The sequence below is a fragment of the Brassica rapa genome, chromosome A10 (genome assembly GCF_000309985.2).
Source record: "Brassica rapa cultivar Chiifu-401-42 chromosome A10, CAAS_Brap_v3.01, whole genome shotgun sequence".
Classification (NCBI taxonomy): Eukaryota; Viridiplantae; Streptophyta; class Magnoliopsida; order Brassicales; family Brassicaceae; genus Brassica; species Brassica rapa.
The window spans coordinates 19,527,254-19,548,437 of NC_024804.2; the positions used below are offsets into that span (position 1 = coordinate 19,527,254).

A 21,184-nucleotide genomic window follows, 5' to 3' on the forward strand; every position below is an offset into this window, starting at 1 on the left:
AATAATGAAATTATAGTACTATAAATAATAGAATTAAAAACAGAATGCCTAAATTTGATTTTTGTTTCCATTTTTTCATGATTTATCAGCTTTTATGTGTCTTTTACGTTAGTTTTTAGTTCGAGTTCATATCTCATCCGCTTTCTAGTTTCTAACCATATGGATTGGAAAAGCGTATTATATCCTCTTCGCGAAACAAAAAAAAATTGGAAGAGCATGACCAAAAATGATGGATTTAATTGGATTTTACACTATCTCGATTTAGAATGGTCCATAAGTTCTCATCCCAAAATAACAATAAAATGATCCAAAATTGTGTAATGCGAAGATGGTTTTCTTTGTGGTTTTTATTATCTTAATTTTAAAACATAGAACTGTGAATTGATTGATAGTCGTGAATAGTATTAAAATTGCTGTTGTTAGTAAGATGGAGGCAGTGGGACGACGAGGGGGCCGAACGTGTATAGAAGTAATTATGGTGTAGATAATGGCAAACCCTCACGACCCATAACATATCAACCTATAACTTATACTCTTTCTATTTCATAAAAATGCATATTTTTTGGTATTTTTAATACACTTTTATTAATTTATCAATTAATAATAATTAATTGTAAACTTTTAAAAAATTATTATGTTTTGAATTTTTATTTGTTTAGAATTATGAAAATAGATAATCACAAAAAAAAATACTCTTATAACTAAAATTAAAAACTTTGAAACATGAGTATACTTTAGTACCACTACAACAAACGTAATAATTTCTTAGTTGTTAAGTTAAAGTAAAGCCCGTATGTTTGGCCTTCTCTTTCACTTTTGTTTTTGTTTATAATAATTAACGAGCCAAATAGTGGAAGTAAGTTTTAACTTTTTCTGGGTGGTTTCTTTAATTATTGTTTCAAATTATTTCCTTTAGGTGCGTGGGTGGGATGTTTTGGAACATTTACGATGATCATAGGATAAACACGTACATACTTCATTTTCTTGGGGTTTAAGAAAAAAGCAAATTACATTAGAACTTTTGTTTGTTTACTTGTTCAGGAGTATATAGCTAGCTAAGAAAACACCATTTTATCCCAATCGTTTTTACATTTAGTGTAAGACTATATAGTAAATAGTAATATTTTAATAAGAAATTTAACAATTTGAGTAGCATTACCCGTATTTGGTTGAGAAAGGGAATAAAGAAAAGAAAAAAGAAAAAGGGAAGCAAGTGAATGATTAAAGAAATGCACGGGGATTAAGTGCTTAATTGCCTTGACGACTACTTTTTCCCATCCTTTGTTTCTTTCTTGCTTTTTGAATTTTTTTCTTCTAAAGATTGATTTCTTGTTACCTTGTTCATGTGTTTTGTTTGATTTGATATGAGGATAGTAGTTACCGAGTGAGACCAGAGGAGGAGCTATATGATTACTATTTTCAATATGATTTCAAACTACTTTAAAATTTCTAAATTTCTAGGAAACAATTATGCTATCTGTTGAGAAATAATCATTTAAAACATGTTAAGATAAGACTGCTGAATATGATATTTAAATATAAGCTTCACATTGTCAAGGAAGACTAAGCTTTGCTAAGATGAGTAGCCGTATGAAATTGGGTCTATTCCCTAACTCAAGACTGATAAATGAGCCATAATTATATCCTAAAGTTGGGCATATTCACCAAAGTTGGACTGATAATTGCCCATTTAAAGCTTTCAGTTTCTTTTTTTGGGCCAACGTAAGCTGTCAGATAAGAAGACTTGGCAAAGCTCTCAACATCTGGTGTACGTAAAATAAAATTTGTCAAAAGAAGTCAAAAATATAAACCACAGTGAGAGAAAAAATGATGTTGATACTAATTACAAAACTAATAGTAAAATATATATTTTGTACCACAAGAAAAGCACACAAGCTACACGAGAGACTCAGTACAAAGACTATTAATTTCGAGACGTCAGTGACCCAAACATGACATGAAAATGCAACAATGCATAAGTACTATCTCGTGTTTCATAAAACACAAACAAAAGCCTATTATTACACCATATACTTTTATTTATCATTATTTAAGCAATAGCAGTGTATATAGATTCCCTTTTAATGTTTTCAATCCATTGATCTATGGCTTCTTGTTCGAACCACTAGAAGTTTCCTCGGAAATAACACTTGTAGGTTTTGTCTTTTCAGTCTTTGGTAAACCGCCGTTCGTACCGGGAAAAGGGAAGCTTGGGATCCACGAGGGGAATTCAAAACTCTCTTCTTCTGACTCCTTTGGTGGCTCCTCTGGTTCCTCAGGATCTTCTGGAATCTCCGGCTCCTCCGGCTCTTCTGGAATCTCCGGTTCCTCCGACTCCTCAAGCCTATTATATTGTGGAATCTTTGTGGCCTCTTCTTGTACCAGAGAGTGACCTATTCTAGCAGCAAAAATAGGTGTAGCAAACAAAAGGGACGACGAAATAAAAACAAGGAAAAACATAAAAGAGACAAGAATAGGAATGCGAAGATTAATCATTTTTGTGATATGGTATTTTCTCTTGAATGGAAACCAGCTTGAAGGGTCAAGTAATATTGTGAGTGAACAGAGTCTGTGTTTTGGTATTGTGTAACGAGTGAGTTGTTATATATTACATAGACGAGAGAGCTATTTATAATGTAATTTTCATAGGTGTCAACAAATATGGTGAGAAGAACTCTAATCACCATTTTGAGTTTTTGATGTTAGTCTTCAACAAACTCACCTATATTTTCATTTAATTTTACTTCTTATATATATGTATAACTCCTTTACGTTTAATTAGCTGAGAACTTAAAGTAGTTTACCTGTTCAAGTTATAAACATTAGACATTACAAGAAAACTTGTATAACGGATAGATCAGTCTCACCTATCTAGTCAAAATATAAAGAAACAAAAGAAGCTCCCAATCAATTTTAAAAGTACCCAATTAGTAAAATATATTTTATATATATGAGGAGCAAAAATCAACTAAATACATTGTAAAAGTCTAAACCCCATGGTGGTATTAAAAAGGAATTCACCAAAACAATAGTAATAGATGTGAACTTCTTGTAAGGATTCACTTGAGACTTGAGAGGGATAAACGTAGAGGACTGTCACCGTGTGGCACCTTGACCAGGCATGCTTAGCCGGTTTCAAGAGATTGAGAGCTCTACGTGTAGTGTCTAATCATCTCTGGTTAAACATTTCACACCAATGATGCTTCACATCATTTCAGGCATAATCACCATGTTCTTTAAATGTGTCCTCACTACTTCCTATTTTTCCGTTTAACCAAGTTTTTTTTATTTAATAAACCTAAAGGATCTTTGCCTGTTCAGATGAATAGAATCGATATTCATAAAATTAGCCCGTATTATTTGAACACGTGAACAATTGTTTTTAGACAAAACGATTAATTAACATAGATAAGTAACACAAACCATTAAAAGAGTATATGAAACACATAATGAAACATACAAGTATAAGTGTATGAAGAAAGAAAAATAAGTATGGCTATAGATATGGTTCCCTAAGAAAACGACGATGAGATAGACACACAAGACAAAGGTGATATAGAAATCTAAATCATGGGCGTGTGGGCCTTAAAATAGATGGGCTTTCGTACGGTTCAGTAGGCTTTAGTGAGTTCCAGGAACTTTGGGGAGTTCCGGCAACTTGGGAACTTCAGGCATCTTAGGTAGCTCTGGTTTTGGAATCTCCGGCATTTTTGGAACCTCAGGTTTCTGAATCTCCGGCACCTTCGGCAACTCCGGCTTTGGAATCTCTGCCATCTTCGGTAATTCCGGTTTTTGAATCTCCGGCATCTTTGGCAGCTCCGGCAACTTAGGAGCTTCAGGCTTTTGAACCTCTGGTACCTTTGGTAGCTCCGGTTTAGGAACCTCTGGTACCTTTGGTAGCTCTGGTTTAGGAACCTCTGGTACCTTTGGTAGCTCTGGTTTAGGAACCTCTGGTACCTTTGGTAGCTCCGGTTTAGTAATCTCTGGTACCTTTGGTAGCTCCGGTTTAGGAATCTCTGGTACCTTTGGTAGCTCTGGTTTAGGAATCTCCGGCACCTTTGGCAGCTCTGGTTTAGGAACCTCAGGCTTGGGAGTCTCCATCAACTTAGTCCCCTCGTGCTTTGGAGTTTCCGGAATCTTGGGCAACTCGGGCTTTGGAAATTCAGGTAACTTGGGAATGTCTAGTTTAGGGAGCTCCGGGAACTTAGGAACTTCGAATTTAGGTAGCTCCGGGTGAGGAAGTTCAGGCAATTTTGGTATCTCCATGTGAGGTAGTTCGGGCAGTTTTGGTATCTCCATGTGAGGTAGTTCAGGCAATTTGGGTATTTCCGGTTTAGGAATCTCCTCCACTAACCGGCGAGCTCCCACTGAAACCGGATTAGCTAGCAATGCAGTTAGACAGATGATGAGAAGTGGTGATGAGAGGAGAAGAGCAAAGAGGCTCTTCTTCATCAGTGCCATGGTTCTGCTTGCTTGCTTGAATGAAAAGTGTTTGCCTTCTTCTTCTTCTTCTTCTTCTTCTTCTTCTTCTTTTGCTTTGATGTGTGTTTGTTTGTTGTTGGTTTTTGATGAGTTTTTGGTGTTTGATTCGAATGGCTATTTAAAGGTGTTGAGAGGAAGAGGGAAGATGAGTTTGGTGGGAAAATAGTCTATATAATTCAAAAAGTTCGTTTAACCTCTCTATCTGTATTCAATTAGTTGACTTTTAGATCCTAATGTTTACGTGTTCATGTTTTTGTTACACGTCTATCTTGAAAATAATCATCAATTAAACCAAGTTTATTAACAATCACTAAGAAATCAAGTTTGAGGCTTGATCAATTGTGCCTTACAAATATCTAGCCAGTTGTGTTGATTCTGACGAATCAAAATTTCAAGATGAATTTTTTTTTTTTTTTGCACATAAATTTGGTAAATTTGCAAGTACGAAAAGCAACTTCAGATTAAAGAATGAAAGCAAACAACGTTTAGGTTGTGGTCGGTAATCTACACAACGACTGTAGATCCTTTTGCCTTGTGGGTATGTTATGCTATTTGTCATCAAGTCATTGAAGTACAATATATTGTTTGATATATTTGATCTTCAGACATATTTTACAAAAGAAAGTTATAGAATTGGGTATAACTTCAGCCGGTAACAACTTTCTTTCAATAAAATGTATAGCCAAAATGAAACAAGTCTGATCAGAAGCTTGCTACCTCTAATCTGAGAAAACAAGTGTTGGTGCCTTACTTCCATCGCAACTATATCATCCGAAACCAGTTCTTGGATATGATACATAAAGGTTATACATAAGATTACATTACATTGATTCCACAAACGAATCAAAGCTACATCATTTTCAACTACTAACAATACATAGGCCCGAGAACATGCAACCACAAAACAAACAAGGACATAATAAAGGTCTTACTTTCACTAAGTAGCCTTGACCTTATCAGCTACAACAACACAAAAGTATTAACATATTTTTCAAGAACTCATCAAGTTCCTCAAAAAACTCTATCCTTTTGATATCATCCTCCTTTCTTATTTTTCTTCGCATCATCTCTCTCCTCCTCATCATCAGATATGTTAATATATAACTCATCACCATCACCATCAACGTCGTGATAGTTTCCTGAAGCAGATGCTTTAATATTTGCCTGATGATGATCATCGCTTAGCACAGGGCAGTGGAAGAGATGTGAAACTGGCGACCAACCAGAACCAGAGGTTTTAGCATCACCTGAAAACCCTACAGGAAACATAGCCCACGAACAGAAAAAGTAAACGCCCTGGCCATTACTCTCCACCGGCGGCGTCTCCGTCTTAACCGCTTCAAACGCTCTCCCGCACTGCTGACACCTCAACGCGCATTCCTCGTAGCCCTTAGGGTACTCGAAAAGCGCGTAGCAGTACGGACACGCCGTCCAAAAGCTCGCAGCCTTAGGACTCTCCGAGGTCTCAGCTAACTGCTCCGGTTGCCGGCTTTGAGGTTGACCGAGTTGGTGGTCGTAGATAGACTTTCTAGGAGGATCAGAGAGGACGCACCAAGCGTCAGAGACGAGCTTGAGCGCTTGATCGGCGAAAGGGAGACGGTTCACAGTGGGGTTGAGGAGAAGAGCGAGTCTACGGTACTGAACCGCGACGCGTTCGAGGCTTTGGGTTAGTTTCTCGAGTCGGAGCACCGCGTACCAGTCAGGTAGTTTAGAATCTCCGACGGTGGATTCTCCGGCGAGGAGAGTGTCGGCGATGGCGATGATGTAGTCCGCTGCATGTGTTCGGGACGAGTCTTCTTCGCATGCGCGGATGGCCAATGTCTTTGCTCCTTTGAAGTCACTTGAGGCTAGAAGCTCCTTCGATGTGACTAACCACCGATCTGCCTCCGCTCCGTTATCGTCGCCGCCTAATACCATATCTTTGTTTCTCAACCTTTGTTTTTGAGTAAATACAGAACAGTGTTACTTTGCTAGTGGACCAACAAGACACTGTCGGACTATACACAATATCTATGGGTAGTTTTGTCATTTCCACTAGGCCTCTCTAAACCGGCCGGTATATAGCATACCAATGATTGTTATTGAACTGATCTCAAGTTTTTTTTTTGTCTTGGTCAACCATTGTTATTAGGACAATTTTGCTTTCCCACATCTTTGTCTGAATATAGTAAATTTTGGGAGATTTCTTTAACAATTTCTTTACATTTGAAGTTATGAACCAATATAACTCCTGACAATGCGGTTTTGATTATTAACGTGGAACATTCTCATGAGGTGAAACGGTAAGATCGGAGGTGGTGGTAAAGACTGTAATAACAGCCACACATCATCCTCTATTTCTTTTTCTTCCCACGCATTTTGTTTCTCTGATATAACAAAAACTATTAGAGATTAGAGAAGAATTAAAGACGATCGATAATAGAGATTGGTTGCAACAATGGATGAAGAGTATGATGTGATTGTTCTTGGTACTGGTCTCAAGGAGTGTATTCTTAGTGGTCTCCTCTCTGTCGATGGCCTCAAGGTTCTCTTTCAATTCAATTCCAAATGCATGATTATTTTTGTGCATGATCACATGCATGTATACTATAGCTTTATTTTTACGTTTAGTTCTGGTTTTTGTTTTAGTTATGAATCTTATGTCAGATCAATAGTTGAATTGCCGCCTTTGGCAGTGAAGTATAGTGCTCCAATAATAGCCTTTTGACCTTTGAACGAGATTTTGTTTCGTAGACCATGAATGATATTATAAGATGATTAGTGTGAAGTGTGTTATTTTAGAAACACATACATAAATACATTTATCTTTCAAATATGTAATCATCTATATAGGTACTGCATATGGATAGAAACGACTACTATGGAGGAGAATCAAGCTCTCTTAACCTCACTCAGCTATGGAAGCGTTTCAGGGGAAGTGACACTCCTGAAGAAAATCTTGGAGCAATTAGAGAATACAATGTCGATATGATCCCAAAGGTATGTACATATCTATTAGTGAATATTCACATATATGTAATGTGAATCGATAAATAAGGAGATAATGGTTTCTTGATCTGCAGTTTATAATGGCTAATGGACTCCTTGTTCAAACCCTAATCCACACTGATGTCACCAAGTATCTTAACTTCAAAGCCGTTGATGGCAGCTTCGTCTACAATAAGGGCAAGGTAGTGATTAAGTCTATTTTTTTACCTTAAATATAAGTAACTACTAGCTAGAGATTTTGATCATCCGTACCATTCAAACGTCAGATCTATAAAGTCCCAGCCACTGATGTGGAAGCCCTAAAGTCGCCATTGATGGGACTATTCGAGAAACGACGTGCGAGAAAGTTCTTCATCTATGTGCAAGACTACGATGAGAAGGATCCTAAGTCTCACGAAGGACTTGACCTTAGCAAAGTCACTGCTAGAGAGATCATCTCGTACGTCCAACTCAAAATCATTTCATCATTTGTTTCTTGCGTTACAAGCTTTGTCTCTCTGTTTTCTCTTTTCCCAATAGGAAGTACGGACTTGAAGATGATACAATCGACTTCATCGGTCATGCCTTAGCGCTTCACAATGACGATGACTACTTGGACCAACCAGCCATTGATTTTGTTAAGAGAATCAAGGTAAAGTGTTTTATTTTTTTTTCCATAACAAGCCAATGCTCTATTGCTCGGATCTCAATATCATTTTGTTATGTGGTAAAGCTCTACGCAGAGTCCTTGGCTCGATTCCAAGGAGGATCTCCTTACATCTACCCATTGTATGGTCTAGGAGAGTTGCCTCAGGTCTGTGTTAACCTTATAAGATGTTCCTTACTAATTTACAACCCTTTTCGATGTCTCAAATCTCTGTTCCTGTTCTCAGGCTTTTGCACGTTTGAGCGCTGTGTATGGAGGGACTTACATGCTGAACAAGCCTGAATGCAAGGTTACACACCATCCATAATTAATCTCGTCTTTCTCGGTTTTGTTTATTAGAAATCTCATATCCATAAATGTATAAGATAGCTCGAAACTCATGAATATCTTTAACATTATCCCTAACAGGTTGAGTTTGATGGCTCCGGAAAAGCTATCGGTGTCACTTCTGCAGGAGAAACTGCTAAATGCAAGAAAGTTGTCTGTGATCCTTCTTACTTGTCTGACAAGGTAACTCTAAACCCATTTCACCTATAAAGGTTGGTTCACCACTTGATTCTCGCAAAGGCCTAGTAACGTTCTAATAAGACGGTTTCCTTGTGTTTCAGGTTAAGAAAGTTGGGAAAGTGGCTCGAGCGGTGTGTATAATGAGCCATCCTATTCCAGACACCAACGACGCTCACTCGGTCCAAATCATTCTTCCACAGAAGCAGCTCGGACGCAAATCAGACATGTAAGAGATTATAATCAAAGAACACATATTTAAATGTAGAGACATAAAATCATTCTTGTTTTTTGTAGGTACTTGTTCTGTTGCTCATACGCTCACAACGTAGCACCAAAGGGCAAATACATTGCTTTTGTCTCTGCAGAAGCTGAGACTGATAATCCAGAAGAAGAGCTTAAACCTGGAATTGAATTGCTTGGACCTATTGATGAGATTTTCTACCATTCTTATGACACATACGTTCCGACCAATAAGCAAGAAGAAGACAACTGCTTCATCTCTGGTGTAAGTGAATATCTAGTCTCAATTTTTTTTTTTGTTTCCTACATGTCTTTGCTTTCTTTTCTTGATGTTACTTTGTTTTTATTTTCTTATCAGACTTATGATGCAACAACACATTTCGAGAGTACAGTGGTGGATGTACTAGAGATGTACACCAAGATCACTGGGAAGGTATAAAACTAAAAACTAATCATCACTCTTTTTTTCTTGGTTCACAAGTAAACATAAAACATTTTTGAGTACTGAGTTTTTCTTCATTGTTCTTTTGCAGACTCTTGATTTGTCTGTGGACTTGAGTGCTGCGAGTGCTACTGCAGAAAAATGATAATTTTCTTTTGTTATTTTGGCTGAGTGGTTTTAAAACTGCAAGTGACTCCTTTTGTTTTCTATTGGATATTTACAAGTAACAGACGCTGTTAAGCTTTTTCTTCATCTTACTTATCATACCGGTTTGTTTTGCTTTCATTTGTGTTGTTTTATCTAAGAAATACTTAAACATTTCTAAGTCTCTTTATATTATGATAGATTAGTTATACTACATGACATCAAATTTGGAAAAATAATCAAATTTAATATCAAACTAGATCTAAATGTAACAATTCACGTGAAACAAACCTCACTTTCTATAGGAAATTGCAGTACAAAGTGAATAATCTAACTATATCTCAATGTTAATCTGAACTGTAAATTACCGGAAAAATAAAAGGATCTGACTTGTAAATTCACCGAAGGTAAAAAAATGAAAGAGAAATGGAAATTATTATGGGCCAAACCAGTCAAAGCCCAAATCCGTTGGGGTTTGTTACTTTCCTTTTTCTTTTCCAAAAAAGGAAAATCTCGGTTTGAGGCGCAAGATACGTGACGAGCAAGGTCGAATCTTTTCGTCTAGAAAGTTCCCCAACCAATTAAATATGTACACGTGTAATAACTCCCCTGGTCTCGTCCTCAGCTGATATTTGCTGTCTTCCTCTTATAAATACGTTTTCTCAGGGTTTCTAGAGCGTCAAGTTTTGTCTCATCCTGCTGATAATAAACCCTTCGCTTGTTACTCGACGTTCAAGTTTCCAAAATGCCTCGACGCAGCTCCGGTGGTGAGTTCTCTCTCTCTCTTTTCAAAATTTTAGATCTAGAGTCTGTGTAGTCTATGATGATGTGTTTATGTAGCTGGAATGAATCGTGATGATTTTTTTTTATGGTTTATGTTTGTATAGACGATGACGAAAATTGATTTTGTGAAATTGTTACAGGAAGTTATCGCCCTCGCCCTGCACCAGCACGCCCTGCACCAGCACGTGCAAGCAGCCCGCCTCCTCCTCAAACTGGTGAATTTCATTTTCTGTTTTTTTTTTGTTTTATGATCCATCGGTTAATTTGTCATTTTTATGTGTGTTTCAGTGAAACAAGCTCCTCCTCCAGCAACAGCTCAGCCTCAGCGTAGTGGTATTGTGTCTACCATTGCTGATGGTATGTCTTCTTTCTTACAAGAATATTGTCTTTGATATGTTTGTGTGGTCTGGTTTGTGATGATGATATGTTGTTTGTTTTGGTAACTATAGGTGTGACTTGGGGTGCTGGGAATGCGATTGGACACAGGGTTGTGGATGCTATCATTGGACCAAGAACCATTAAGCATGAAACCGTTGTTTCTGAGGCTGCCCCTGCTTCTGCTGCTGCTTCCCCTGTTGCCAACAGCATGGGCTCTGCTTCTTGTGACACTCAGTCCAAGGCTTTCCAGGAAGTAAGTCTTAAACCCCTTTTGCTTTGTTGTCAGTGTGCATTTTTTTTATCTAGCATTGCGGATGTGTTATTTTTGTTTATTAGATATTAGGAATGTAGTTAGATCACAACACCTACATTGAAAAGTGCTTCCTGAATTGTAGATACTATGAACAGTTGAACACAATAGAACTTATGTGTTGGTCTGCTTTAGATTGTTGTTGATTCCTTCTTGGACATCCGATGCATTCTGGTTGATGACATTTTTTTGTCTTGTTTGATATGTTGTGTAGTGTGTCAACAACTATGGAAGCGACATCAGCAAGTGCCAGTTCTACATGGACATGCTCACCGAGTGCAAGAAGAACTCTGGTTCCATGATGGCTGCTTAAGTGACTCTATTATTGTTATCTGCAATAAAATAAAAAACGCTTTAATTTGTGAAGAGGAGTTTGTTTTCTCTGGTGTTAGTAGTTTTTCTTATTTTGTAAGATTTGGGAATCTCCTAATGTTGACGAAACCTTTCTCTATGGAATAGTAATCACATTTCTCTATGGAATCATAATAATTAAAGGCTAATTAAGATCTATCTTACTCACTGTTGTTTTGTTTGCTTCTTTTGCCAAAGAACATGAACAAGCTCAATTCTTAGCCTCCCAGATGTTACGAATTAACCATTCATAAAGGGCTTTAAAAGAAGATAAAAAAATTAAAAGGGGGAATTTTAAGAATATACGTAATGTTTAAGCTGTTCAGTGCAATTTAGTCGATTTCCTCCGCTTCAAAACCTCAATGAACTTTTGCCTTGAGCACAGCGAGAGATGGGAGTTTTTGTAGTGAAGTGGACTATGTGAAATAAAACATGTGAGTGAAACCCGCTGACCAAAAGAGAGGATTCCACTTTTCAAACACATTGTGAAACGTGCAGATAACACTGGGGAGAATAATAATTTACTAGATTACCCTCTAATTATTATTATTATTTAGTTAAATTGGGTTGGTTTTTAATCGAGATCCCATTTCCCTTGTTCGAGTTTTTCTCAGGAAGGTTAGTAGAGAGAGAGATACTGGTTTTGATTCAACACGATGGCTGCCACGGCTCTTCTCCGATCGATCCGCCGACGCGACGTCGTCTCTGCGCCTCTTTCCGTCTACAAATCTGTACGTTTTTGGTGGAATAGTTGATAGATCGAGAAAATTTGGGATTCGCTTCCTTTCGTCTTTGTTTTCATCGACAAACGTCTCAGATATGTTTCGTTTCGCTGGAATTATTCATGGAATATGATACAGATATGCTGATTTGCAGATTTTGATGTACTAATCGTTGATTTAGAAATAAAAATTGAAAACACGAGATTATCTAGCAGCAGGGTACATGTTTGTATAGCCTCTTGTGGAATAGAAATGAACTTTTCTCGGAATAATCTGAAGACTGTTAGCAAAGAAGAAGATGATAGAGAGTTAGCTACCATATGAGTATTAATGAGAATCAGATGATAGGGTCTTATTTTTCTTGTTGGATATGTGTAAAGACAGTAGCTTTTTCTTTAACTGTTCATGAAAAACGTTCTTGTTTGCAGCTTGCTGGTAATGCTCAACCTTCATTTGGTAATGGTCAAAACTATGCAAGTTTGTGTAGAGCTTTCGGGTAAGTTTCCTTTTGTTCCATGGGACGCAAAAAAAAAAAAAAAATGGAGTCACTCTGTTGTTGCGCTTTTGACCATGTGTCTTTTTCTTTATAGATCGAGAGCTGGTGTGAATGAAAATGTTGGGACTGGTTTTGGAACTAGCAACATAAGCAATGCCATTAGAGAGGAGGGAGAGGTAAGATGTCTTTGTGGTTTCCTTTGTAATGTTTAAGAGCAGCTTAAACTTATGATTGTGCTTGGTTGTTCCTTTATTTCAATTCTTCCAGCATTCAAAAGCTACTATGAATGCAATGGGAGCTCATTTGAGAGCTCTTGGTGTGGGAACACCAAGACGCGTGCTGTCTACAATCGCGGAGGGTATCAAGATGACAGAGGAGGACCAGACTTCTCCAAAACCCCAAAGCTTTCGCCCTCTGTCTCCTCACCTCACGGTTTACCAGCCTCAGAAGAACTCAATGTTATCCATTTTCAACAGAATCTCGGGGATTTACTTGACGGGAGTCTTTTATGGCGGCTATCTTCTCTACCTGAAGATGGGTATGATCTGCCTCACTTACCCGGCTTTCTACCAAGTTCATTACCATGTACAGCAGCAACTCCCGGTTATCACCTCGGTTACTGCATTGGCCGCGCTTTACCATACTATCAAGAGTATTCACTCCCTCTTGACCCATTGAAACAAATCTTTCCGAAAGCTCTTTCGTTGTTTGGTTAAGCCACCAGAGTCTCCAGAAAGAGTTTCCTTGAGATGCACAAGATCTAATAAAAAGAGAGTAGAAACGTTTGTCAAACTCTCATCGTCTTTTGAGAAAGCAAGTGTCTAGCTTTTGTTTTTGGGATTTTAGGCTTTGAAAGCTTTATGTTTGTTTGCTTTTTCTTTGTTCTAAGACATAATTGAAGGGGTTGGAATGTAATAAAATGTTTACCTGTTTGCTTGAGGGAGATGCAGGTTGGGCATGGGAATAATACTTTGAGAGTGATTGAAGAAAAAACTGAAAATTGGATTCTTGATCGTTGCCTAGTTGATGAAATAACACAGAAGCATGGGCCAAGACATTTTGAGTTTTGGGCTAAATGTGGTAGGAGAAAAGTAATACGTAGCTGTGAAAAGTCTAAAATCACGCGCTATCGGCCCTATAAAGTTTTTATTTATGCGAAAAGCCCAATAGTCTACGGATTTTTGGCTGGCGCGTTCAACGCGATTCTAATGCTCGTGGGTTTCTTCTTCAGTAGTTTACATTTTATGTTTGTTAATTGCCCTGTTAATCTCTGATCGATTTTTTTGTGATTGGGAATTGATCAAAATGGGAACACCAATATCTACCTCAACAAAAGATAAAGACATCGTTATCTTAGAAAACATAACACATTTAGAATTCATTTTTCATACACAAAGGAGCAGTTTTCTTCAAAAACTAACTAATTACGGTTGTGCTGGGAATGGATTTAGTCTTTTAACAAATCAAAGTTATGGCAGGGTCTACCTTACTAAACTGACCGACATCAATGGATGTAAAGACAAGAAATCAAATCGACAAGATAAATTTGGGTGAAAGAGGAAGAACACAAAATCAATTTGAATCGTCATGACAAAGACAATATAGGTTTTATATGGACACCTATGTTCTGGATTGAGACATGTAATTAATATGGCAGCACAATTATAAGGACAAAGACTTTAGATGATCTACTAAGATGACAATAAAATGATTGTCGCTTAGTAAAATTATTTTTCTATAACAAAAACTGAATGATAAGACAGAGAATGGGTCCTGTTGATTAGTTAGTTAGTTAAAGTGAGTGAACTTTCATCTTTCAGGGTTCAATGCTCTTTCACCTAACACCCTTTTTCTCGCACAACACATGTCCATACTAGATTTTGGACCACTTTAAACAATGGTATGAACACGAAGCACATCGATTTATAGTCTTAATCAATAAAGTAATTCAACAGTAAGTCATACAAGCGAATTAGCACAAAAGCTAGAATCTTAACACTCACTCAATGGATGCAAAAGAGACGATGAGACCAAAAAGGTCCAGAAGCATATTATTTATTAAAAATTTAAACAGAGCTCTAAAAGGAGCTAACTCAAAAGCAAGCACATTCAGATCCCAATTCCATCTCAAACGCTTATACATATATTATAAACTAATTTGTAAATGGATAATAATGATAACAACGTGATCATGACATTCACATCAACATCAGCTTAATCCCACACTCACACCGAATCTGAACTCTGCGACACTTTAGGTGCCGTGTTAACCACCACTTTCCCGTCCGGCCCGGTCATGCCACTAACCGGTTGACCCATTCCCTGGTACTGAGGCTGATGCGGCTGCGGTGGCACCATCATACCATCCCCAGCCACTGTATAGTACACAGGATTCCCCATCTGCGAATACGGCTGCGTTTCATGTAAACCCATTGGACCACTACTCATAACTTGCGGACCACCTGAATACGTTGGCTGTGGTGGTTGAACCACGTTGTAGCCTTGCTGGTTATTCTGCTGCTCCATGTAGGGATCAGGATGATGCTGTTGGACTCGTTGCTGAACAGGTGGGAAATACCCTTGGTTTCCTTGCGTCGGTGGTCTCATTACGCTGTGGTACAACGTCCCTGGTGCTTGAGACTGAGCTGGGATCATGTATACTTGCTGCTCTGGTAGATTCTGCGACGTCGTTGTGTAGATATTGTTCCCTGGAACGTTGTTGTTTCCTTGCCAGTAACCAACCGGAGGTTGTTGATTCGTCTGAGACACCGTCGTCGTCGGAGGCTGATTTTGAGCGTAAGTTGGAGTGAAGTATCGGCCGTCTTCGCTTTTTCTTCTGTACATAGCCTCTTGTTGTAGCTGCTGCTGCATCTGTTGTTCTTGATCTCTGATCTGAATCCTCTGAAACTCATGTATCTGTCTTTGAATATCCACAGGGTGCTGCTCCGGTGTTATCACCTGCTGATTAACGAACATCTGTGGATCTTGAATAATCTGTTGCGGCGGAGAAGCTGGAGCTGGAGGAGCTACAACTACTTTCTCCGATCCGAACAAAAAATCAGCATTACTCGCCGGAGCCGTTACGGATTTCTCCAATTCCGGCCTGTTAGTGATCGTATTATTCAACGTCTCCCGATCCGATTTCGTCGAGCCTTCCGATCCAAACCCCCCGCCGGTGGAGACGGGAGAAGACAACGGGAAGAGAAACAGACGCATCCTCGCCGGCTTAGAGGACATACGGAGAAGCCGATCGTACTCGTGCATCATGTGCTCGAGATCGTCTTCGTTAGTCACCGAGATCAACGCGTCGAGATCTTCTCCCGGGAGCTGATACTTAAACGAGATCTCCCCGCCTCCGCCGTCTCCGCCGATGACGGCGGAGAGCTTCGAAGCCAGGGCGGGGAACCTGATGCCGCGATCGACGGATAAGATCTTGGTGTCTCCGTTTACGTATGTAAGCTGGTTATCGTGAGGGCGCGGCTGGATCTTTCCGCCGTAGCTGCACATGAACTTCACCTTGTAGCTATGCGTCTGCTGCTGTTGCTGCTGCGTCTGGTCCTCCCATGGAGGCGGGTTGTCGAAATCGACGTCGCGAGATCGAGGCGACGATTCGGCTGAGTCTGGGTACGAGTTGTAGGAGAATTTCTCCATCTTCCGGAATCGAAATCTGGAGGTTGTGTTGAAGAAGAAGAAGAGAGGAGTCGTGTGGGTTGTTTTAACGGTGGTGGTTTTGGACAATGCTAACGTGACAGGTTGTCTTGGCGTTTTAGTACACGTGGCAGTTATGTATGGGTTGGGAGTGATAAGATTTAGGTGACGGAGCTGTGAGGGTAGCTGAAAGTGATGGATTTGATGGACTTTTGCGGCAGTTTGGTGGGACCGGTTAGTGTTTTTAATTGCGTGCTTGATTAGCCATGGTTTTGAGTAGTTGATTGTTGACTAGTATGATTTAGTTAATCACGCCATTTAAATCTATCATTAAGTATTGTTCGTTGGTCCCAATGATAATGTCTGGATAATGTGTTACTCTTTTTATGAAAGCCACCAAAAACTAAGTGAGAATTCACGTGATCTTTGCTTTAAACTTTCCTTTCCAGTACTCAAGTTCATAGTATAAAAATCAGTGATTCTCGATTATTGCATCCCAAACAAGCCTAGTGATTCTCTTATTATCTTCTTGGATTTTCAAGAGATAATTAAAAAAACAAATAAATCAACAAAACGCAGTGAAAACTTGTAAAATAGTTTCTACTGAGAGTAAAGAAATGAGAGATAACAAAAAATGCCTTTGTTGGCATTATTAAGCTGAAACAAGAATAGTACTAATACCTTTGAGTCCGAGCAAAATCACCAAAATATATATTTCAAAGATATATAGTTGTTTGCATGCTGAAGCTAAAGTCTGTGCAAGACAATAGTGGCACTGAAACTCATTCTCCAACTCCAGATCCACCGGAACATCTCTTGGATGCGGAGTGAAGTATATCGCTGGAATGGGTTCTTGTATACTTGAAATCATCATAACGTTTTCCTTCTGTTAACAGCGGATAGGACTTCAGCTTAATTATTAGCTTCATCTCCAGTTTTGGACCGTCTTGGGCTTCAGCTTCCCGCGGTTCTCATAGCGACATCTCATCGCAGGCTCAATGCCTCTGAGTTTCAGTGACTCGGTTATTCGGTGAAATTCTAGAAACTGATATCTAGTCTCGATCTCTATTTCTACTTCACGGCTTCACCCTACTTACCAGACAATCTCCCACTTCAAACAACCCCTTGTCGGTAAAATTAGTCGTCAAGGATCTTATTCACTAGTTGGCGATCGAAATCAGTCTCATGCAGGCTCTATATATATACATATATTTTATAACATGTGCTAATCATCTCATAACTGGTTGGTGCATAATTAGTTTAGTCGTATAATTATTGATCAACTCATGTTTATATTATCAGAATTATCTAAATTTTAATAGAATCATGTATCTAAATCAAAGAGAACTAATCCAAGAGTTGTTTACTGAAAAGTGTAAAAAAAAAAAAAAAAAAAAGTTTACTGAAAAGTGGAATTATGAATTGTTGACTTTTCTTTTTGTCTGATCTGATTTTACATAAGTTGCTGTTTGTTGTCACGTTGCCTGTTTTTTTCTTTTCTTTTCTAAAAGGTTGGTTAACGTTTAAAGAAATAAGGTCGTCCGCATTGGTCCCGGCGGGGCTATATGTGTCTTGTTTTATATAAATATAAATGATTTTATTTGATTAGGTAAAATCATTTATACGAAAGTTATGACATGTAATCTTACCTTTGTTTAGTAAACTTAATAGCATGATAGTATTTTGTCCAAAAAAATAGCATGATACTAGACGTCAAAAAAAAAAAAAAATAGCATGATACTAAAAAAACTAATGAGTACGAGAGTACATATGAGTATTAAAGATAACAGTCGCACTCTTTCTTTTGTCTCTCCTTTCCACCATTAGTTTAAGATCAAACTTAAGTTTTGATGATAAAAATCATAAATTTGTAAAACGATTTAGAAAAAGTATGATCACCAAAATATAATTATCTTAACTTCATTAAAAATATATATCTAAAGGTTATAAGACTTGAATTTTGATAATTAATTTAAAACTAAAATTTCTGGGAAGAAAATTTCAGCTGTGTAAAATACTATATCTTAATGTAAATGATGTTGTCTTACATACACATTAACATAAAAATATATAAAAAGATTTTGAAATCATATCTTGATATTTTTATATTTTTATCTGTTAGTTAATTGGTCTTTTATATATTGGGATAGATATTGTATTTGATTTTCTACTAAATAATTGGTCTGTACTCTTTAGTTAATTAGCATATCATTCTTCTTTCTTCTCTATTAGCATCTGAGATTAAAGGTTCCTTTGACCAATTGCTTTGCGACGCAAGGAAGCAGAAAAAATGAGAAATCTTCATTTCCTCATCTTATTTCTGTTGAGCATCTCGACCTCCATACATTATGTAGTTGTTACTTCTTTGCATGTGAAGTATCTTCCTGGTTTTGAAGGTCCTCTTCCTTTCGCGCTCGAGACAGGGTAATAAAAGTCAACCTCTTAATTCTAATTTTCATCATCAGAAAGTTATTGATTTATAATTTCTAGCATATGGATTGAAAATGGAAAAATAATAAAAGGTATGTGAGTGTTGGTGAATCTGAGGATGTTGAGCTCTTTTACTACTTTGTAAAATCAGAGAGAAATCCAAAGAAAGATCCTCTCATGATTTGGCTCACTGGTGGGCCTGGATGCAGCTCCCTTTCTGCGTTACTCTTTGCAAACGGTAGGTAACAAATGGTTTTGATTGTTACCAGATGATGAGTTGTGTTATTTAATGAAACCCTAAATTTCATGATTTACATAAAATCAGACTTGGAGGCTTAGGACAAGTATTCCAGTTGATGTATTTTTCTTCCTCAAATGGGTTTTGTCAGGTCCTTTAGCTTTTAAAAAGGATGAGTATAATGGGACACTGCCTCCTCTGGAGCTAGCATCTTTTTCTTGGACAAAGGTGAGAGACTAAACCAACTTTTTTAGTCTCTTCTGTTAGTAGTAGTCAAAAGTAGCTAAAAGGCGAGAGATTACACCAACGTTTGTACATAAAACTGTTCTTCGCTTTCCTATAAATTTTAACAATTTTTAAAAAATATTACAATTTTTTTGAAATTTGTATACAATTTATATTTGCAGGTAGCTAACATTTTATTATTGGAATCTCCTGTTGGCACTGGATATTCTTATGCGAAAACTCCGCTTGCTTCTGAGGCGAGCGACACCAAACAATTTCATCAAATCGACCAATTCCTTAGAAGAGTTGAGTTTAATTTTTTTTTTTGTGCGCGTTATTCCAGTTTCTTCATTTGTTTTTTTTTCTTAAGTTTTTTTTATTTTGTTTACCTGCTGCAGTGGTTGGTTGATCACCCTGAGTTTATATCGAGTCCATTTTACGTTGGTGGAGATTCATATGCTGGGCACATTGTTCCAGGAGTTGTGCAACAGATTTCACTTGGTACTTTAACTTACCACTTATGCCTTTTTCAGAGCTTCGGTATATTTTAGAACAAAGATCTTACTGACATTATACAATATGAAAAACAGGAAATGAGAAAGGTCTCAAACCATTCATAAGTCTTCAGGTATTAATAGTTTATTCTCTTTCTTTCTTTTGTTGAATAATTCGGTTGAGATTAATAATATCTTCCTAAAACTGAGCAGGGATATGTTCTTGGAAACCCTGTGACAAACCTAAAAGTTGAAACTAATCATAGAGTTTCATTTGCTCATGGGATGGGACTAATTTCGAATGAGCTCTTTGAGGTACTGTCTACCTATATCATATACTATATGGTTGCAATCTTTTTTTTTCACTACTTTTCTTTTGCAGTCTCTTGAAAAAAGTTGTGGAGGAAACTACATGGATGTACACCCGAGTAATGCAAAATGCGTAAAAGATCTTCAAACTTATAAAAATGTAAAGATTATAATACAAACACTCAATCTACTATATCTTCCACAGACAGAGTTCCAAAAAAAAAAAATCTTCCACAGACTAACTTGTCTTTTTTTTTTTTGAGTTATTAGTGTATCTCGGAGATATACACAGAGCAGATTTTGTTACCAAATTGCCCCGTAGATTACGTACCACAAAAACTACAATTCTTATCAAACATCAAAACCGGTAGTAGAAGAGAACTGAAGGAGTTTTCAGGATATGATACACCATCATTGCCTCCTCCTGGCTGCTTTGTAAGACTTCTCTTTCTTTTTTTTTGGTTATTTTCTTTTATATTCATAGGTTTGAAAACTTCTGATTTCTTTGTGGCCTTCTCAGACTTATGGTCAATTTCTGGCTTCCTTTTGGGCAAACGATGAAAATGTACGCAGAGCTCTAGGCGTGAAGAAGGTACCTACATATGTGAACTCTTTTATTTTTATTTTGTACTAAATAAAAATATAACAAAGGCAGCAAAAAGTGTTCAATTCAATGTCAATATTATCATGCAGGAGTTAGGAAAATGGACCCGATGCAACTTCCAAAACATTCCATATACATATGATATTGACAGTCCCATTCCATATCACGTGAACAACAGTCGTAAAGGCTTCCGCTCTCTCATATATAGGCAAGATTATTGTTTGTTGATATGTCACACATATTAGTTAAATATCATTCATTCTTGTTGTATAAGTCAAAAACTCAGTATCTGGAAGTTTTTGAACAGTGGTGATCATGATATGTCAATACCTTTCTCTTCAACGGAAGAATGGATCAAAGGTCTCAACTATTCCATTGTTGATGACTGGAGACCTTGGATGATGAGTAGCTATCAAGTCGGTGGATATACAAGGACTTACGCGAATAAGATGACATTTGCAACCATCAAGGCACTATTTTCTAAACCCCATTTCTTTCTTTTTCTCTAAAGCCTTTGCAGGTAAAAGAAAGAGAATCTGGTTGTGTGGTTTTTCAGGGAGGAGGACACACCTGTGCTTATAGTCCAGATCAGTGCTTACCTATGTTCAACAGATGGATTGATGGAGAACCTCTCTGAAGTTTCTCACTGATCACGCCTCTCTCTCGAAAGTTTGATTCATGAGTTGTTGCTTTAGTTCTGACTGAAATTATAATCCACTGGTTTACAATTTTTATCACGTCCACGTG

The 21,184-nt window shown here is 37.6% G+C and overlaps 8 protein-coding genes across 11 annotated transcripts; 4 read left to right on the forward strand and 4 right to left on the reverse strand.

The window, feature by feature from the left end:
• Positions 1 to 1,818: 1,818 nt before the first annotated feature.
• On the reverse strand, positions 1,819 to 3,116 carry LOC103847212 (chloride intracellular channel protein 5-like). Its single transcript, XM_009124273.3, has one exon. It carries the CDS (start codon positions 2,494 to 2,496, stop codon positions 2,104 to 2,106), a length of 393 nt encoding a protein of 130 aa, XP_009122521.1. The 5' UTR covers positions 2,497 to 3,116; the 3' UTR covers positions 1,819 to 2,103.
• Positions 3,117 to 3,395: 279 nt separating this feature from the next.
• LOC103847213 (protein PELPK1) lies at positions 3,396 to 4,715 on the reverse strand. The gene has a single exon (XM_033281594.1). The coding sequence runs from the start codon at positions 4,459 to 4,461 to the stop codon at positions 3,622 to 3,624; it is 840 nt and encodes a 279-aa protein (XP_033137485.1). The 5' UTR covers positions 4,462 to 4,715; the 3' UTR covers positions 3,396 to 3,621.
• A 534-nt stretch (positions 4,716 to 5,249) lies between these two features.
• On the reverse strand, positions 5,250 to 6,457 carry LOC103847214. The gene has a single exon (XM_009124274.3). It carries the CDS (start codon positions 6,397 to 6,399, stop codon positions 5,518 to 5,520), a length of 882 nt encoding a protein of 293 aa, XP_009122522.1. The 5' UTR covers positions 6,400 to 6,457; the 3' UTR covers positions 5,250 to 5,517.
• Positions 6,458 to 6,905: 448 nt separating this feature from the next.
• LOC103847215 (guanosine nucleotide diphosphate dissociation inhibitor At5g09550) lies at positions 6,906 to 9,631 on the forward strand. 2 transcript variants are annotated; one of them, XM_009124275.3, is made up of 12 exons: positions 6,906 to 7,006; positions 7,315 to 7,461; positions 7,545 to 7,652; positions 7,737 to 7,909; positions 7,990 to 8,101; positions 8,183 to 8,263; positions 8,343 to 8,405; positions 8,525 to 8,626; positions 8,725 to 8,849; positions 8,918 to 9,128; positions 9,222 to 9,296; positions 9,397 to 9,631. In XM_009124275.3, the coding sequence occupies exons 1-12, from the start codon at positions 6,920 to 6,922 to the stop codon at positions 9,448 to 9,450; spliced, it is 1,338 nt and encodes a 445-aa protein (XP_009122523.2). In that variant the 5' UTR covers positions 6,906 to 6,919; the 3' UTR covers positions 9,451 to 9,631. The 2 variants fall into 2 exon arrangements, with proteins under 2 accessions (XP_009122523.2, XP_033137470.1); XM_033281579.1 differs by having other exon boundaries at positions 8,918 to 9,296.
• A 426-nt stretch (positions 9,632 to 10,057) lies between these two features.
• LOC103847216 (uncharacterized protein C6C3.02c) lies at positions 10,058 to 11,430 on the forward strand. 2 transcript variants are annotated; one of them, XM_009124276.3, is made up of 5 exons: positions 10,058 to 10,216; positions 10,373 to 10,447; positions 10,521 to 10,589; positions 10,682 to 10,863; positions 11,135 to 11,430. In XM_009124276.3, the coding sequence occupies exons 1-5, from the start codon at positions 10,195 to 10,197 to the stop codon at positions 11,231 to 11,233; spliced, it is 447 nt and encodes a 148-aa protein (XP_009122524.1). In that variant the 5' UTR covers positions 10,058 to 10,194; the 3' UTR covers positions 11,234 to 11,430. The 2 variants fall into 2 exon arrangements, with proteins under 2 accessions (XP_009122524.1, XP_033137491.1); XM_033281600.1 differs by having other exon boundaries at positions 10,066 to 10,220; positions 10,377 to 10,447.
• Positions 11,431 to 11,800: 370 nt separating this feature from the next.
• Positions 11,801 to 13,432, forward strand: LOC103847217 (succinate dehydrogenase subunit 3-1, mitochondrial). Of its 2 annotated transcripts, XM_009124277.3 has the most exons (4): positions 11,801 to 12,002; positions 12,422 to 12,489; positions 12,584 to 12,665; positions 12,757 to 13,432. In XM_009124277.3, exons 1-4 carry the CDS (start codon positions 11,928 to 11,930, stop codon positions 13,165 to 13,167), a joined length of 636 nt encoding a protein of 211 aa, XP_009122525.1. In that variant the 5' UTR covers positions 11,801 to 11,927; the 3' UTR covers positions 13,168 to 13,432. The 2 variants fall into 2 exon arrangements, with proteins under 2 accessions (XP_009122525.1, XP_009122526.1); XM_009124278.2 differs by lacking the exon at positions 11,801 to 12,002 and having other exon boundaries at positions 12,432 to 12,493.
• Positions 13,433 to 14,507: 1,075 nt separating this feature from the next.
• Positions 14,508 to 16,221, reverse strand: LOC103847219 (R3H domain-containing protein 2). The gene has a single exon (XM_009124279.3). It carries the CDS (start codon positions 16,138 to 16,140, stop codon positions 14,716 to 14,718), a length of 1,425 nt encoding a protein of 474 aa, XP_009122527.1. The 5' UTR covers positions 16,141 to 16,221; the 3' UTR covers positions 14,508 to 14,715.
• Positions 16,222 to 17,515: 1,294 nt separating this feature from the next.
• On the forward strand, positions 17,516 to 21,167 carry LOC103847220 (serine carboxypeptidase-like 19). The gene is made up of 13 exons (XM_009124280.3): positions 17,516 to 18,561; positions 18,660 to 18,805; positions 18,957 to 19,033; positions 19,213 to 19,335; positions 19,429 to 19,531; positions 19,621 to 19,658; positions 19,738 to 19,839; positions 19,907 to 19,993; positions 20,104 to 20,268; positions 20,354 to 20,425; positions 20,527 to 20,645; positions 20,745 to 20,907; positions 20,994 to 21,167. The coding sequence occupies exons 1-13, from the start codon at positions 18,428 to 18,430 to the stop codon at positions 21,072 to 21,074; spliced, it is 1,410 nt and encodes a 469-aa protein (XP_009122528.1). The 5' UTR covers positions 17,516 to 18,427; the 3' UTR covers positions 21,075 to 21,167.
• The last annotated feature ends 17 nt before the right edge of the window (positions 21,168 to 21,184 follow it).